The following is a 13,900-nucleotide window of genomic DNA, read 5'->3' as shown; positions in this document are numbered from 1 at the left end:
ATTGTATGTTTGTATCTATTTTCAACAAATTACTGTGAGAGCTACTTGACATTTTCCTGCAGAATGTTTGTGCTCATGTTTTTTTTTTTTTCAGGCTTTCACATCAAAATAAGTAAGATTTTAAATAAAACAAAACTAGTGAAACACTTTTGGGGGAATTGATGACAGAGAGGGTAATATTTATTTTTAAATATTAATGAATGTAGACAAAAATTGGGCTTCAGCAGAAAGGGCACTTTTCTCATCCAGGGCAAAAGGGCAGGTGCTTGAGCACCACTAGGGGTCTATCTGTGCACGTGCCTGCTTACCAGTTTTCCTGTCCCAGAAAAGCAGCCCCATTGCATGATGCTGCCACCATTATGTAGGAACTGAATTTGCTAAATTATGTAGTGGGTTTGAATGCTTTTGTGAATGAGAAATTTTTATTAATGACTTTTAATTCATTTTTGAAAATCTTAAAAATACACTTTTAACATTATGAATTAGTGTAGATTGTTGGGTAAATATAACAATTATATGAATTCAAAATGCAAATTCACAACTTAAAGTGTGCAAAAAGTTAAGGGGTCTAAATCCATTGTGGTTTTACCTTTTTTGGAATGTGTTGTAGGTATTATATTTACAAAAAGGAACACTTTAGAACATTTTTGCACCTTGACTTATTGATAACTATTAATTTCCATACAGTCATGTATACACTACATTGTATGTAACTATAGGGGGCAGTGATAGCTCAGTGGTTAAGGTACTGGACTAGTAAGCAAAAGGTTGCTGGTTCAAGCCCCACCACCACCAAGTTGCCACTGTTGGGTCCCTGAGCAAGACCCTTAACCCTCAATAGCTCATTGTGACAGTCACTTTGGATAAAAGCGTCTGGTAAATGTAAATATCAAAATATATAGTTTTAATTGTTCTGAACAGAGTGTGTGTGTGTGTGCAGAGTGGGGTGAGTGAGTGGGTGAGGGTAGCAGGACAGCAGGTCAGGGTCTCTCACCTGCAGTTCAGTTGACTGTCTCTTTAAGGCGCTGTGTCTTACTTCTCCTGCTTTGTGTGGAGAGGAGAGAGAGACGCCGTCGACACAGAACATGTCTTAATTCTATTTCTAAAAAGTGAAGTAAACAAAAGGGGAACACTTTATAACATTTCTGTATCCGAACGGAACTTAATTTTAAGACGGTAAGTTATTTGTTGTTGTTTTTTCTTGGCCGAGCTGTTCTGAAACTGTAGCGACCATGGCAGTATTCTTTTCTTAACTTTAGACAAATGAAGATGGACTTGTGTTGTTTTTTTCTATAATCGAGGTACAAAGCCGGAAAATGAGTAATATGCTATACAATAAAACCGCTATAATCTAAATGTTACACACTGTTGCTCTTTTGTGAGCTTGTAGGAACAGTTCTGCTGTGGATAAGCATAATAACCTACTTTTGGTAGACTAAGTTTAACTCGAGGGTGTTCCTCAGACATAAGGAATGGATTACTGGGATTTAATTAGTTTACATCATGCCTTTGAAAGTTTGCATAAGTTTCTCAAAAGTAAGAAAAACTAAGCAACTGTTACTTTTATTGTTACATTTTGTAACCACAGCGGGTTAGAGCGCGTTTTTCTTCTGGTGTGAGCATTTCTCGCTTATACAAGGGTCATTCCTAAATGGCTTCTCCTATCCTATCCTGTCCTATCCTATCCAATTACCTCTGTGGAATAATGGCTTCCACACCCCATGTTGTGCATTGCATTTACAGTTGGAAGCTATTTAGTATACCGTTTATAGCCGTTTTATCACCTGGCTTTGCGCAGTTAAGGCTGCTTTGATGTTACCGCCCATTTTATCATAACAATAGGTAGTGAGGAAAGTGCAGCCTGTTGTCTGTGTGCGCATGTGTGTATTGTTTTCTGATGGGTTTGTCAGCTCTGCTGTACTGCAACACTCCTGCAGTTGATTTAAGGCTCCTTAGAGAAAACAACATGGAAATAAGGTAATAGAAAAATAAAGTTTACCTACTTTACCTGTGTGGCAGTTTTATCAAAATGAATAATAATAATATTAATAATAATATTAACATAATAATATAAGCTGCATAATAATAATAACGGTAATGATGATAATTAAAGCTAATAATAATTATAAAGCTGCAAAACATTTTGTGAGGTATATTAAAGAATTATAAGAATGAGCTACATAACATTATATACCATCTGATGATAGCAACGTGTATCGCTTTTGCTCCTCCCTTTATACCACAAAAGGATATATCAATAAATCTGTATGATTGATTGGCAAAGTACATTAACATTTACGTTTTTGGCATTTAGCAGACGCTTTTAATCCAAACCAACTTACAGTACTGTGACAGTATATTGTCTATGCAATTGATGGTTGAGGGCCTTGCTTAAGGGCCCAACAGTGGCAACCTGGCAGTGGTGGGACTTGAACAAGTGACCTTTTGATACTAGTCCAGTCCCCTAACCACTAGGCTACAACTGCCCTTTAACCCAAAGTAGTGCTGCTAATCCTAAACTGACTGTCCATAACTGTTCATTGAAATAAAAGAAAGAAGAAAGAGAGATAATTCATACAGGACCCAAACTAAACATGAAGTTTCTATTAAAAAGGCACATTAGATTTGCAGTGTATATGCTTTTTTAAATCTAACATTAAAGAAGAATATTGTACTATATTATTCGAAATGTACAGTCTTACACAAAAGTCTGGATATCCTGGGTTAAATGACGACCAAGTGAAGCCAAGTTAACATCCACTACAGGCATAGCAATACTTCTTCACTCTTTAAAACACAATTACTGGGTTTGTCCTTTCTTAATTTCACGTTTGTATGAAATAATAGCAAAATGTGTTGTGTAAAAGTTATGAAATATTTTAAATATGATACATTTTACCAAGTATTTATGTAAATACGAAAATGCACTAATATTTGCAGAAAATACCACATTTAAGTTTGTTGTCTGTAGAGGACATGCTCATTTTGTTTTACTTAGAAAATTAACAAAATATGGAATTTGAAGCTAAGGTGTTAACCTGGGGTGATAAAAGTTTTGGAAAACACTGTAAAGTTAGTTATAGAAATCCATTGTTTACATTTTTTCACATTCTGCCAAAGTATTTTCTCCATGTCTAAAATTGCAAGATGCAATTTAAAAATATATAAAAATGTAAAATATTATGTATGTATTATTTGCACTCTCTGATCATATTGATCTCTTTCTTTTATTTTCATCAACCACTTTATACTGGTCAGGGTCATGACAAGTCTGGTTTTAGCTGGAAACACTGGGTGCAAGGCAGGAATACCATGGACAGGGTGCCAATCCACTGGCCATCACCCCAGACCTAACCAGTAATGTCTGTGTAGATGCCTGGTTGGCACAGCTGAGATTCATATAACGATCTCAGAGGCAGTGTGGTAGCTTAATACAGAGTTTCTCAAACTTTTTTCAGTCATGGCACCCTTTAAAAGTATTCAAAATCTCAAGTCACCCCAGTCTAAAATGTGTTAAAAAACGTACACTCTGCATCCCTCGGACTGCTAACACACAAAAACACTACAGGGAAGAGACGTGCTGTGGTTGCATTGCATTAAGTTTCAGAAAAATCCTCTCTTGTGCAGAGATGTGCCTGTGCTTGTTTCTGCTTTAAAACATGCACCATGAACCAATCAGATTTAATATCATTAAACAAGTTTATAGTTTATTTCTCAATTATTTGTCATTATAGCACTAGCACTGCTCATTGTCTGCATGGTTTCTCTGAAGCGGAATGGTTGAATTACAGCCGATAAGAACTGCACAGAAATATAAATATGTATTATAACGGCTCCCAGTGGCGCGACTCGGTTCCTTTTGTTCATTTTAAAGAGCCATTCAATAGAATCGGATCGTTCGCGAACGAGCCATCACTATAGGCAACGCATGCAACCCGCGTTGACGTTGTAGCATGGGGAAAGGGGCATGTGAGACCATTTTTGATGTTTGAGGCGGCTAATGGTCTACATTTTCAAGATAAGTTGACTTTTTTGTATTTTGAATTTATTTCATTTTCAATATCAGTAACGTCAGAATATTTTTGACGGCACCCCTGACGAAGCCAGACGGCACCCCGGTTGAGAAAGGCTGGCTTAATAGACCACTGTGGCAATATTGTATAAGTAAATTTCTAAAAATAACAAAATGTAGAAATTAAAGGAAATCTGAAGGTTAAAAACTAATTACAACTTTCAGAACTACAATTTAAACTAAATTTCAAAAGAAAAAGATAATTTGAAACTGCATTTAGTAAGTCAGAATTTAATAATAATCTGTAAATGCAGGTTGGATGAAATTTGATGACGGCGAGATGCAGTCGGCTTGGGGGCGAACATCCCTGTTGGCAGTTTTTCTTGTCTTTTTGTCAGCACTCTCCCTTTCCAGTGCTTGCAATAAAGCCCTGTGTGCCAGTGATGTCAGCAAGTGTCTAATACAGGTAAAATAGCTTGTTATAACATTTTCTCATGTCTTATATAACATGATTGTGTGTTCCCATTGACTGTCGTCAGAAAAAATCGAAATAATTAACACACTGCATAAATCACATTTTGGTTATTGCTACAAGTTTTCTGACTTTTAACAAGGAAACTCATTCTTTCACCAAATTCATTCCATTAGGTTTGGCTAACAAGTAGAAAAATTTTGAGGTTAGGAATCTGAACACAAACCATTCAGTTAAAGTCACTAAAAGCCTAATTGTGTTGTAAGAAGAGACAGACCATCCATGTTTTACATTGGGACTGGTGGAGGTTAGCCTGTTTTTTCCATGTCATTATGCACATCTGGAATGTGCCCTCCACTTTTTAGCTCCTCCTGCTCCTTCACAGACAGCTTGAGGTTGCACAGAGCACTTGAAGAGAACAACACTCACACTTAATTACTATCAACCACATGCACTGCACTACAAAATACGATTTGCAAAATGCTTAATCTGTCAGCCATGTGCTTTTTTACTAATAAAGCTAACATGCACTTACATTCATTAAATAACAAACAGTGCAGAAAAACAGCATTTGCCATTTGGACAACTATAAAAAAAATATTAAAAGAAATAAATCAATTAACTAGATTTGATTAATTACTGGCATTAGTTAGACATGCCACACCAAGGCCAATGGTCTGAGCAATGCAGTTTGTGCAGTATGCAGCAATCACAGGAAAAGTTCTTTAGTCTGGAATAGGGGATAATTACTTGCTCAGGCTCAGTTACTCCACTGAATCACAGTAAGAACAAATGTCTCCAAATGAAGAAAACTTGTAACAGTAGTGTCATATCAGATCTGATCAACCTTTCAGTATTTCTCCAAGAGTGCGCTGACAATTTACCCAGGAAGGCGATAAAACAACAAGACAGTCCAGATTTAATGGTTCAAACTAAACAGAATTAAGGTTTTGGAGTGGCCTAGTCACTGGCCTATGTCCTGGCTTTAACCCCACTGAGTTGATGTGGCAGGGCCTAAAATGTACATATCATGCTGGAAAGCACTTTAATCGAAATAGATTAAAGCAACTCTGGTGGGCCAAAATTTCTCCACAGTGATGAGAATGTCTGATCTCCTTGGCTGAATTTATTTGAAAGCCAGTTAAATAAGATTAAGGTAAGATATTTTAGAATGTGCGGATATTTAACATACATATTTGGAACTTTTGACACAGTTTTTTCTTTTCTTTTACTGTTTTAAAGTAAACTAGTCTTGTTTAGTCCTGATAAAACTTCAGTCTAATGATCTGTGTTTATGCTACGTTTTTAGGAGCTGTGTCAGTGCAGGCCATCGGATGGCAACTGCTCATGTTGTAAGGAGTGCATGTTATGCCTGGGCACACTGTGGGAGGAGTGCTGTGACTGCGTGGGTAAGTTAGAATCAGACGGTTAAAAAAATAAATTCCATTCTCTAGTCCGTTCAGCTGCCTTTGGATGTAATGTACAATTTTTCTTTTTGTTTTTCTACTGTGTGTTTATGGGACTTGGTCAGAGCATAGTCATTTAGAACTAGTAATTTTCGAAAGAATGTCTTTTCTCTAAAAGCTCAATGTTTACCAGAAGTATACTGCAGTATGGGATAACTTTTTGTGGGTGTCTCAGATTTTTTCACTTGTCTTCCCTTTTGTGAGTAGAGGGAGCTGAACTCCTCTGCCTTCCTGTGAGTTCTGATCACAGCTCTGTTGATTTTGTCCAACTCTCTTTTAGGCATGTGCAACCCAAGAAACTACAGTGACACACCAGCCACCTCTAAGAGCACAGTGGAGGACCTGTACAGGCCTATCCCTTCACTGTTCAGAGCACTCACAGAGGGAGAAGCTCCCATTAACATGATGGTGGTCTCCTTTCCTGTGGCTGAGGAACTCTCTTACCATGAAAGTCTGGTGTCTTTTCTAGAGACAGTAGAGGACCAACATCAGAATGTTTCACTGCCTGGAAACAGCATCCATTCCAGCTACGATAACACACAAGGTTTGAAATCTTAACACATTTTTAACAATAAGCTGTGATGATGCAGTCGTAATGAAAACAGGATTGTTTTCCTGTGTGTATGCATGTTGTTTGTGTAAACTGAAAAATAAAAACGGTATCCTATAAGCAGTAATTCAGGACCAAAACCATATTACTGAGTTAATTTGCTCTGCCCTAAAATGAAAACTGCCATGCTCTACTGTAAGCCAAATAGTGCATCACCAAAAATATAATTATTTTGACACCCTATTTAGTGCAGTTTAGGGTGTCCCCTATATGTATTAAATGGATTGTAACAGCATGAAAATGCATCTGTTTTAAAAATATTTTTTTCTAAATAAGTACATAAAACAATACGTTTTTAGATTATTTAAAATAAACATTAACCTACATTTGTTGCAGAGATCAAACACTCAAAATGCATTTACCGTAACACAGAAGTGTTCAGTGATTTGAGACACCTGGGTTTAGTTTACACTTACGCCATGTTATACTGCTTTTACTGTTGTGTGGGTTGCAGTACACAGATATGTAATGTTTATAAATGCCTGTATGAGTAGTACTTGTATAACCTTTACCAGTTACTCAAAGTTTTAAAAACAGCTTATGCTGCAGCAATATGCTATTACACTTTTTGTGAGACAACAATGCATAATTTATATTTTGTTGTCTGTTTTGAATTATTGCAAAACAGGACTGGTCCTGCTGCTATAGTAGTTGAGCCCTTGTCAATTTTTGGAATTCATTTATGTTTGTTTTTTTTGTGCTGAAAAACCTTTATAAACACCATTTTAGTTACTGATGGTTTTTTAATGTTAAACCCATGTCTGTTGGGCTACATGAAATTAAGACAATTATTATATTATATATATTCTATTCATATACACCGATCAGCCATAACATTAAAACCACCTTGTTTCTACACTTACTACACTTACATTTTATTGGCTTCACTTACCATATAGAAGCACTTTGTAGTTCCACAATTACTGACTGTAGTCCATCTGTTTCTCTGCATGTTTTGTTAGCCCCCTTTCATGCTCTTCTTCATTGGTCAGGACTCTCCCAGGACCACTACAGAGCAGGTATTATTTGGGTGGTGGGTCATTCTCAGCACTGCAGTGACACTGACATGGTGGTGGTGTGTTAGTGTGTGTTGTGCTGGTATGAGTGGATAAGACCCAGCAGTGCTGATGGAGTTTTTAAACACCTTACTGTCACTGCTGGACTGAGAATAGTCCACCAACCAAAAATATATCAGCCAACAGCGCCCCGTAGGCAGTGTCCTGTGACCACTGATGAAGGTCTAGAAAATGATCAACTCAAACAGCAGCAATAGATGAGTGATCGTCTCTGACTTTACATTTACAAGGTGGACCAACAAGGTAGGAGTGTCTAATAGAGTGGACAGTGAGTGGACACAGTAATTAAAAACTCCAGCAGCGCTGCTGTGTCTGATCCACTCATACCAGCACAACACACACTAAGAGAATGATCCACCACCTAAATAATACCTACTCTGTGGTGGTCCTTTCGGGGTCCTGACCATTGAAGAACTGGGTGAAAGCGGGCTAAAAAATTATGTAGAGAAATGGATGGACTACAGTCAGTAATTGCAGAACTACAAAGTGCTTCTATATGGTAAGTGGGGCTGATAAAATGGACAGTTAGTGTAGAAACAAAGAGGGGGTTTTAATGGTATGGTTGATTAGTGTATACAGTATATCATTATATGAATTGCTCGATACTAATGAGAAGCTTAAATTTACCTCAAACATAGTACTGCCTATCAGAACAGTGCTGTAAAAATAAATCAACACTTCTTGACCAGTCAAATAAAAAAAAAAACTTAATTAAGATTTTCCTAATGTGGCACTACTTGTTTTGCCGTTTACCTTTAATTTATAACAACGTTTCAATGGATTTTCCTTTTACCCATCATGAAACAGTTCAGAATGGACTTACAGTGGTGTTCAAAATAATAGCAGTCCAACACCATTAACCTGATAAATCACTGTTTTTAGTAGAAATGCTATTTCTACATAGCAAATAATTTACTTGAAAGTGTAGTAGAGTAATGAAAACAAAACAAACCCAACAATTAGGACATGCATGCCACTCATTCTGAGTAATTGAAGCATTGATTGAAAGGGGGTTGTTCAAAATAATAGCAGTGAGGAGTTCAATTGGTGAAATCATTCATTCTGCAGAAGAACGGGTGTCAGTTTTGGCCCTTATTTAAGGTAGGAGGGTGGCAAATGTTGCACAGGTTGGTCATAGCACATTTCCTTCTGAAATACTGGGGAAAATGGGTTGTTCCAGACATTGTTCTGATGAACAGCATACTTTGATTAAAAAGTTGATAGTAGAGGGAAAAACATACAGAGAAGTGCAGCATATTATTGGGTGCTCAGCTAAAATGATCTCAAATGCCTTGAAGTGACAACCAACACCTGAAAGACGCAGAAGGAAGTGTGGAACTACTGTTCAAATGGATCGAAGAATAGCCAAAATGGCAAATACTCAGCCAATGATCACCTCCAGAAAGATCAAGGAACATCTGAAGTTCCCAGTGAGTACAGAAGATGATTAAGTGAAGCCAATTTACCAGCAAGAACTCCTTGCAAAGTCCCGTTGTTAAGAAAAAGACAAGTCCTGAATTGGTTAACATTTGCCAAGAACACATTGACTGGTCCAAAGAGAAATGGCTCAACATTTTGTGGACTGGTGAAAGCAAAATTGTTCTTTTTGGGTCTAGTGGCTGTAGACAGTATGTCAGACGACCATCGAGCACTGAATTCAAGCCAAAGTACACTGTGAAGACAGTAAAGCATGGTGGTACAAAATGATGATATGGGGATGTTTCTCATACCATGGTGTTACGCCTATTTATCACATACGCGGGATCATGGATCAATTTAAATATATCAGAATACTTGAGGAGATCATGTTGCCCTATGTCGAAGAAGAAATGTCCTTAAAACGGGTGTTTCAACATGACAATGACCCAAAACATCTTGGTTACAGACAAACAACATTGAGGTAATAGAGTGACCAGCCCAATCCCCTGACCTCAATCCCATAGAGAACTTGTGGGCTGAAATCTGAAACACGTTTTTTGAGGCAAAACCCAAAATTGCAGAAGAACTGTGGAATGTAGTCTAATCATCCTGGACTGGAATACCTGTTCAGAGGTGCCAGAAGTTGATCGACTCCATGCAACACAGATCTCGGAAACAATTGTTTTGCCACTAAATATTAGTTCAGTAATTTGAAGTAAAGTGAAACCTCAAACATTTTTTCATGTTATAGATACATTTTTTTGAGTTTTTAATGAAAAATGCTGGCACTGCTATTTTTTTGAACAGCCTAATATTCATTTTTCTCAACTTTCTGTAAAGGATGAACACAAACTGGCAAAATTTTGTTAATGTTTTGATTTAGAATTGAAAGTGTAGTATTTTCAGTGCATTTTCATTTATGGAAATAAAAGTTATTATAATGATTTTGTGCTTTATTCACTTTTTTAAAATCACTGCTTTTTTTTTAACACTACTGTACATGGTTCACTAGCTCAGTCATGCTGCTTTATTGATCCTTACTTAATCAGATGTAAATCTCTTGGCAGTAAGAGAGCTTTATCCTGGTAATCATTAAGACTGGGAAACCCTGGGCACAAGGCAGGTATATCCTAGACAGGGTGTCAGTCTGTTGCAGGGCTTCAGCTGTCACAGCCCCAGACAAAGCCAGTTATTTCTGTGTGGAACTCCAGCTGGCCAGTATCATTAGATCTTAGCAGTGGTGGGCTATTATAATAGATTGCTGTACCACTCCAGCAGCAACATGTGTTTTATGCTTTCAAATGTATATAATGTTGACTGACAACAGGGAACATGCGAACATATAATGCTTACAGTCATTAAGCAAGCAAGTTATGGAAGAACTTGTCTGGTTACTGATAGAATGACTGTTTTCAAACTTAATATCATGTTAATATCATAAACAATAGAAAATACATTTCTCTGTTTAGTTTATAGATAGATTAAACAAAAATGGTGTTTATTTGAAAATTATTTTAAATTTACAATTGTAACAAATGTGAATGAATTTTTATGATCTGTTTATTTTTTCTAGACAACATGTGCACAGTGGTGTATTTTGACGACTGCGTGTCCATTCGTCAGTGCAAGCAGTACTGTGAGTCGATGGGAGGCTCAAAATATCGTTGGTTTCACAATGCCTGCTGTGAATGCATTGGACCTGAGTGTATCGACTACGGGAGCAAAGCAGTCAAGTGTATGAACTGCCTCTTCTAAGCCTCATATGGCTTTAAGAGTGCTGTGGGTGGTGCCACTCCTTCCACTAGGGGGCACAACAACAGGACAGCTGGCTGAACTGATAGTGGGGACAACGGTGACAATCATGTAAACTACAAGCCCTTCATTTATTTCTTCCTTTGTGTTAGTCTTTTATGCTTTGTTTTATAAATCTCTAGCAAAGATATATGTATATATGAACTGTCATTTTAATCTTCAGTTTAGGTAATTCAATAGCAAGTTACTCTGAGGTACAGTCTCTTCTGAAATGTAATCATTTTAATAGGAAAGAGGGAACCATGTAATGTAAAACTTGTTTACAACATTAGTACTACATTCATGTTTACTAATATTACCTAATTATCAACTTTTTCACATTAAACATAATAGGAAAATAGGAGCAGGTGAAATTAGTAGAAATTTCAGTTAGCAAAGTAGCTTTCATCTTTCAAGTAATAATTTTATTTCCCAGTATAGGTAAAAAATATTGCAGATTGTCCTTCAGTACAAGTTGGTGGACATCCACACAGCATCTACATTGTAGGGCTGTTTCAAGAAGCAAGATGAGTAGAAAAGTAGAGGAGGAATAGGGGACAAAAGATCAGTTCTAATTGTCATATCTTTATAGGCTATATGAATATGATATTTTTGTACTCCAAGGTAAAAGGAACATCAGTCATTCTGAAAGTGCTTTTTATTTTTGGCATCTTTAGAAAATGCATTGATGTGCATTGCTGGTGTATGTCTGCAGTTTGTTTACCCACATCACTGGGATATTAACTTCTTATACCACATACAATGTACTACACTAATGTTTGTCTACTAATGTGTCATGTATTTAGTATGGATCGATGCTGATTGGGACACAGCAATAGATGCTTATAAGCATCCTCCTGGCTTCTTTGTAAACCGGATATGAGAAAATAATACATTTAAATCAGTAAAAATGTGTAACTATATCCAAAAATAAAAAAAGCATATGCTAACCTGTTACATTATTTAAGTGTTAGTTTAACATCAAGAAAATCTACTATGTTTTTTTGTTTGTTTTACTTTCTTTTCCTGATTGGCTGACACTTGCTGACAATGGTGCATTCATGGATGACAGGAAGATGTTTTGATGCATGCCCATGTCTTGGTGTGTATAAATTGTCAGTGCAACATCAGTGATGGATGCCACTAATGGCCATGCAGCCTTAGTTTAAATGCTGATGCAAACTCATTAAGGACAGGCAATTAAAATGCTTCTGTGTGCTGAGTTTAATCTTTGGTTACATTTTTCCTCTGTTATTATTTTGCTTGTAATTACTAAGCCTGAAGATGTATCTTAGTGATAATTTTTAAAATATAAGGAGAATTTTGTTAAATAACTTCAAAAAATGGAACATTTTCACCGCCCCTTTGATGGTACTTAACACATGTGGACTAAGAATGCTGTGTGCGGAAAACCTGCATGTTCATTTTCTGTCTTCCATTAATCCTCATTAAAAGACAAGAAACATTTGGTTCTTGTTATGTTTATAGAGCAACATTGTAACATTTGCCTGAGAGAAAGAGCAGATGGTCACTAATCAAGGCAGGACTTCTACTACATTATGCTTAACAAGGGCAAAGCCAGAAACCACTGTTGAATGGGTATGGCCTTTGAGCTCTTAAATAGCATTGCATGAGAGACTGTCATGCTACTGTAATAATCCTCAGAAGTACTTTAGAAAACCATTGTCACTTAACACACTCCATTGCTGCATTAAGTAATGCAATCTGAAACTCCATTACACAAAGGAGGAGACGTTTCTGCATAAAATTGATGTCTGGCTTTAAGTTCCCGGGGCATAAACTTATCTTAGATTATCTGAAAGACAATGGAAACATGTGCAGTGGTCAGACAAGTCCATGGTTCAGCTCGTTTTTGGGAATAACAGACTTTAAGTTCTCTGTGCCAAAGATGAAAAGGAAAGTCCATGCGATTATCAGTGAATTGTACAAAAGCCAACATCTGTTATGGTATGGGGGTGCATCCGTGCCCGTGACATGAGTGGCTTGGATATATGTGACAGTTCCACTGATGGGGAGGCGTATATTTGGAAATTTAGAGCGTCATGTGCTTCTATCAAGGCAACATCTCTTCCACCTCAAGACATCTTAAGACTACCATGACCCAAGTGTTTATCTGTATATAAATGTGTAGTAGTGTTACAATATGGTTAACTTCCATACAATATTAGAACTTGAATTCTTATTCTTAATGCATAATGGGCATCTAGCTGACCCACACATCTGTGCAAGTCTCATCACAGTTATGACTAAACTCAGTGGTTTGATTCTCCATGTATAAATGCTTTCAGTACGCAGGTGCACTAATTAGGACCCAGATGAATAGAGGAGGAAGCTGAGCACTTGTTTTTTTATGATTGATAGTGAATTCTGGGTCAGATAGCAGATGGCTGGGCCCATGTGGAGGGTGGTAAGGCTCCTGAACCCTCCTCCTGTCACTAACACATTAAAAGTCAAACAAAGAAGTCTTTCTCTCCTGAGAGGAGATGGGGTGTACTCACATGACCAGTTGGTCTTGGCACTAGCACAGGTGGGTGTTTCACATGGCTCAATTGCTTGTCAGCATACTAAATGTTTCTAGAATGTTTTGATTATCCATTAAACAATTACCATATCATTAACTACCCAATAGGTCAGAATTTTTTTCACACCTATCAATCAAGTCTGTAGTTTAATTATGTATTTATTTATTTTTCCTTTTATTTTTGTTATGTTTTTACCTCCGCTTTAGCCAGGCCAGCATCGCAATGGATCCAGTTTCCCCAGAATCACTGGGTGCAATGCAGCGACGCAGTCCTGACAGGACGCCAGTCCATCGTGGGGCTTCGGCCATCCCTCGTCAGACATAGTCAATTCTGTTTGTATGTAGATGCCTAACCAACTAATAGCACAGCTTGTGATTCGAGGTAATTCGGGCTTGCATATAGTACCACTATAGCACCTGAGCCATATCCATAGAGTTTTTATTTAACTTGAACAGAACTGACTACATTTCCCTTATCTAAAAATATACAGTATAAGAAATCTGGAGAAATC

General features: G+C 37.2%; 1 protein-coding gene across 1 annotated transcript; it reads left to right on the top strand.

The window, feature by feature from the left end:
* Nucleotides 1–1,114: 1,114 nt before the first annotated feature.
* LOC134310481 (twisted gastrulation protein homolog 1-A-like) lies at nucleotides 1,115–12,301 on the top strand. The gene is made up of 5 exons (XM_062992081.1): nucleotides 1,115–1,176; nucleotides 4,327–4,478; nucleotides 5,794–5,893; nucleotides 6,231–6,494; nucleotides 10,629–12,301. Exons 2-5 carry the CDS (start codon nucleotides 4,332–4,334, stop codon nucleotides 10,808–10,810), a joined length of 693 nt encoding a protein of 230 aa, XP_062848151.1. The 5' UTR covers nucleotides 1,115–1,176; nucleotides 4,327–4,331; the 3' UTR covers nucleotides 10,811–12,301.
* The last annotated feature ends 1,599 nt before the right edge of the window (nucleotides 12,302–13,900 follow it).

This window comes from Trichomycterus rosablanca, chromosome 3 (genome assembly GCF_030014385.1).
Source record: "Trichomycterus rosablanca isolate fTriRos1 chromosome 3, fTriRos1.hap1, whole genome shotgun sequence".
NCBI lineage: Eukaryota > Metazoa > Chordata > Actinopteri > Siluriformes > Trichomycteridae > Trichomycterus > Trichomycterus rosablanca.
The sequence above is the reverse complement of the archived record's forward strand: the minus strand, read 5'-3'. Positions and strand labels throughout refer to the sequence as shown.

Bases quoted from the DNA above. Each gene is read 5' to 3' on its own strand.
- LOC134310481 (XM_062992081.1), top strand. From the start codon at position 4,332: ATGAAATTTGATGACGGCGAGATGCAGTCGGCTTGGGGGCGAACATCC. The intron at 4,479-5,793 runs GTAAAATAGCTT...CTACGTTTTTAG, and splicing joins TCAGCAAGTGTCTAATACAG to GAGCTGTGTCAGTGCAGGCC. The intron at 5,894-6,230 runs GTAAGTTAGAAT...ACTCTCTTTTAG, and splicing joins GGAGTGCTGTGACTGCGTGG to GCATGTGCAACCCAAGAAAC.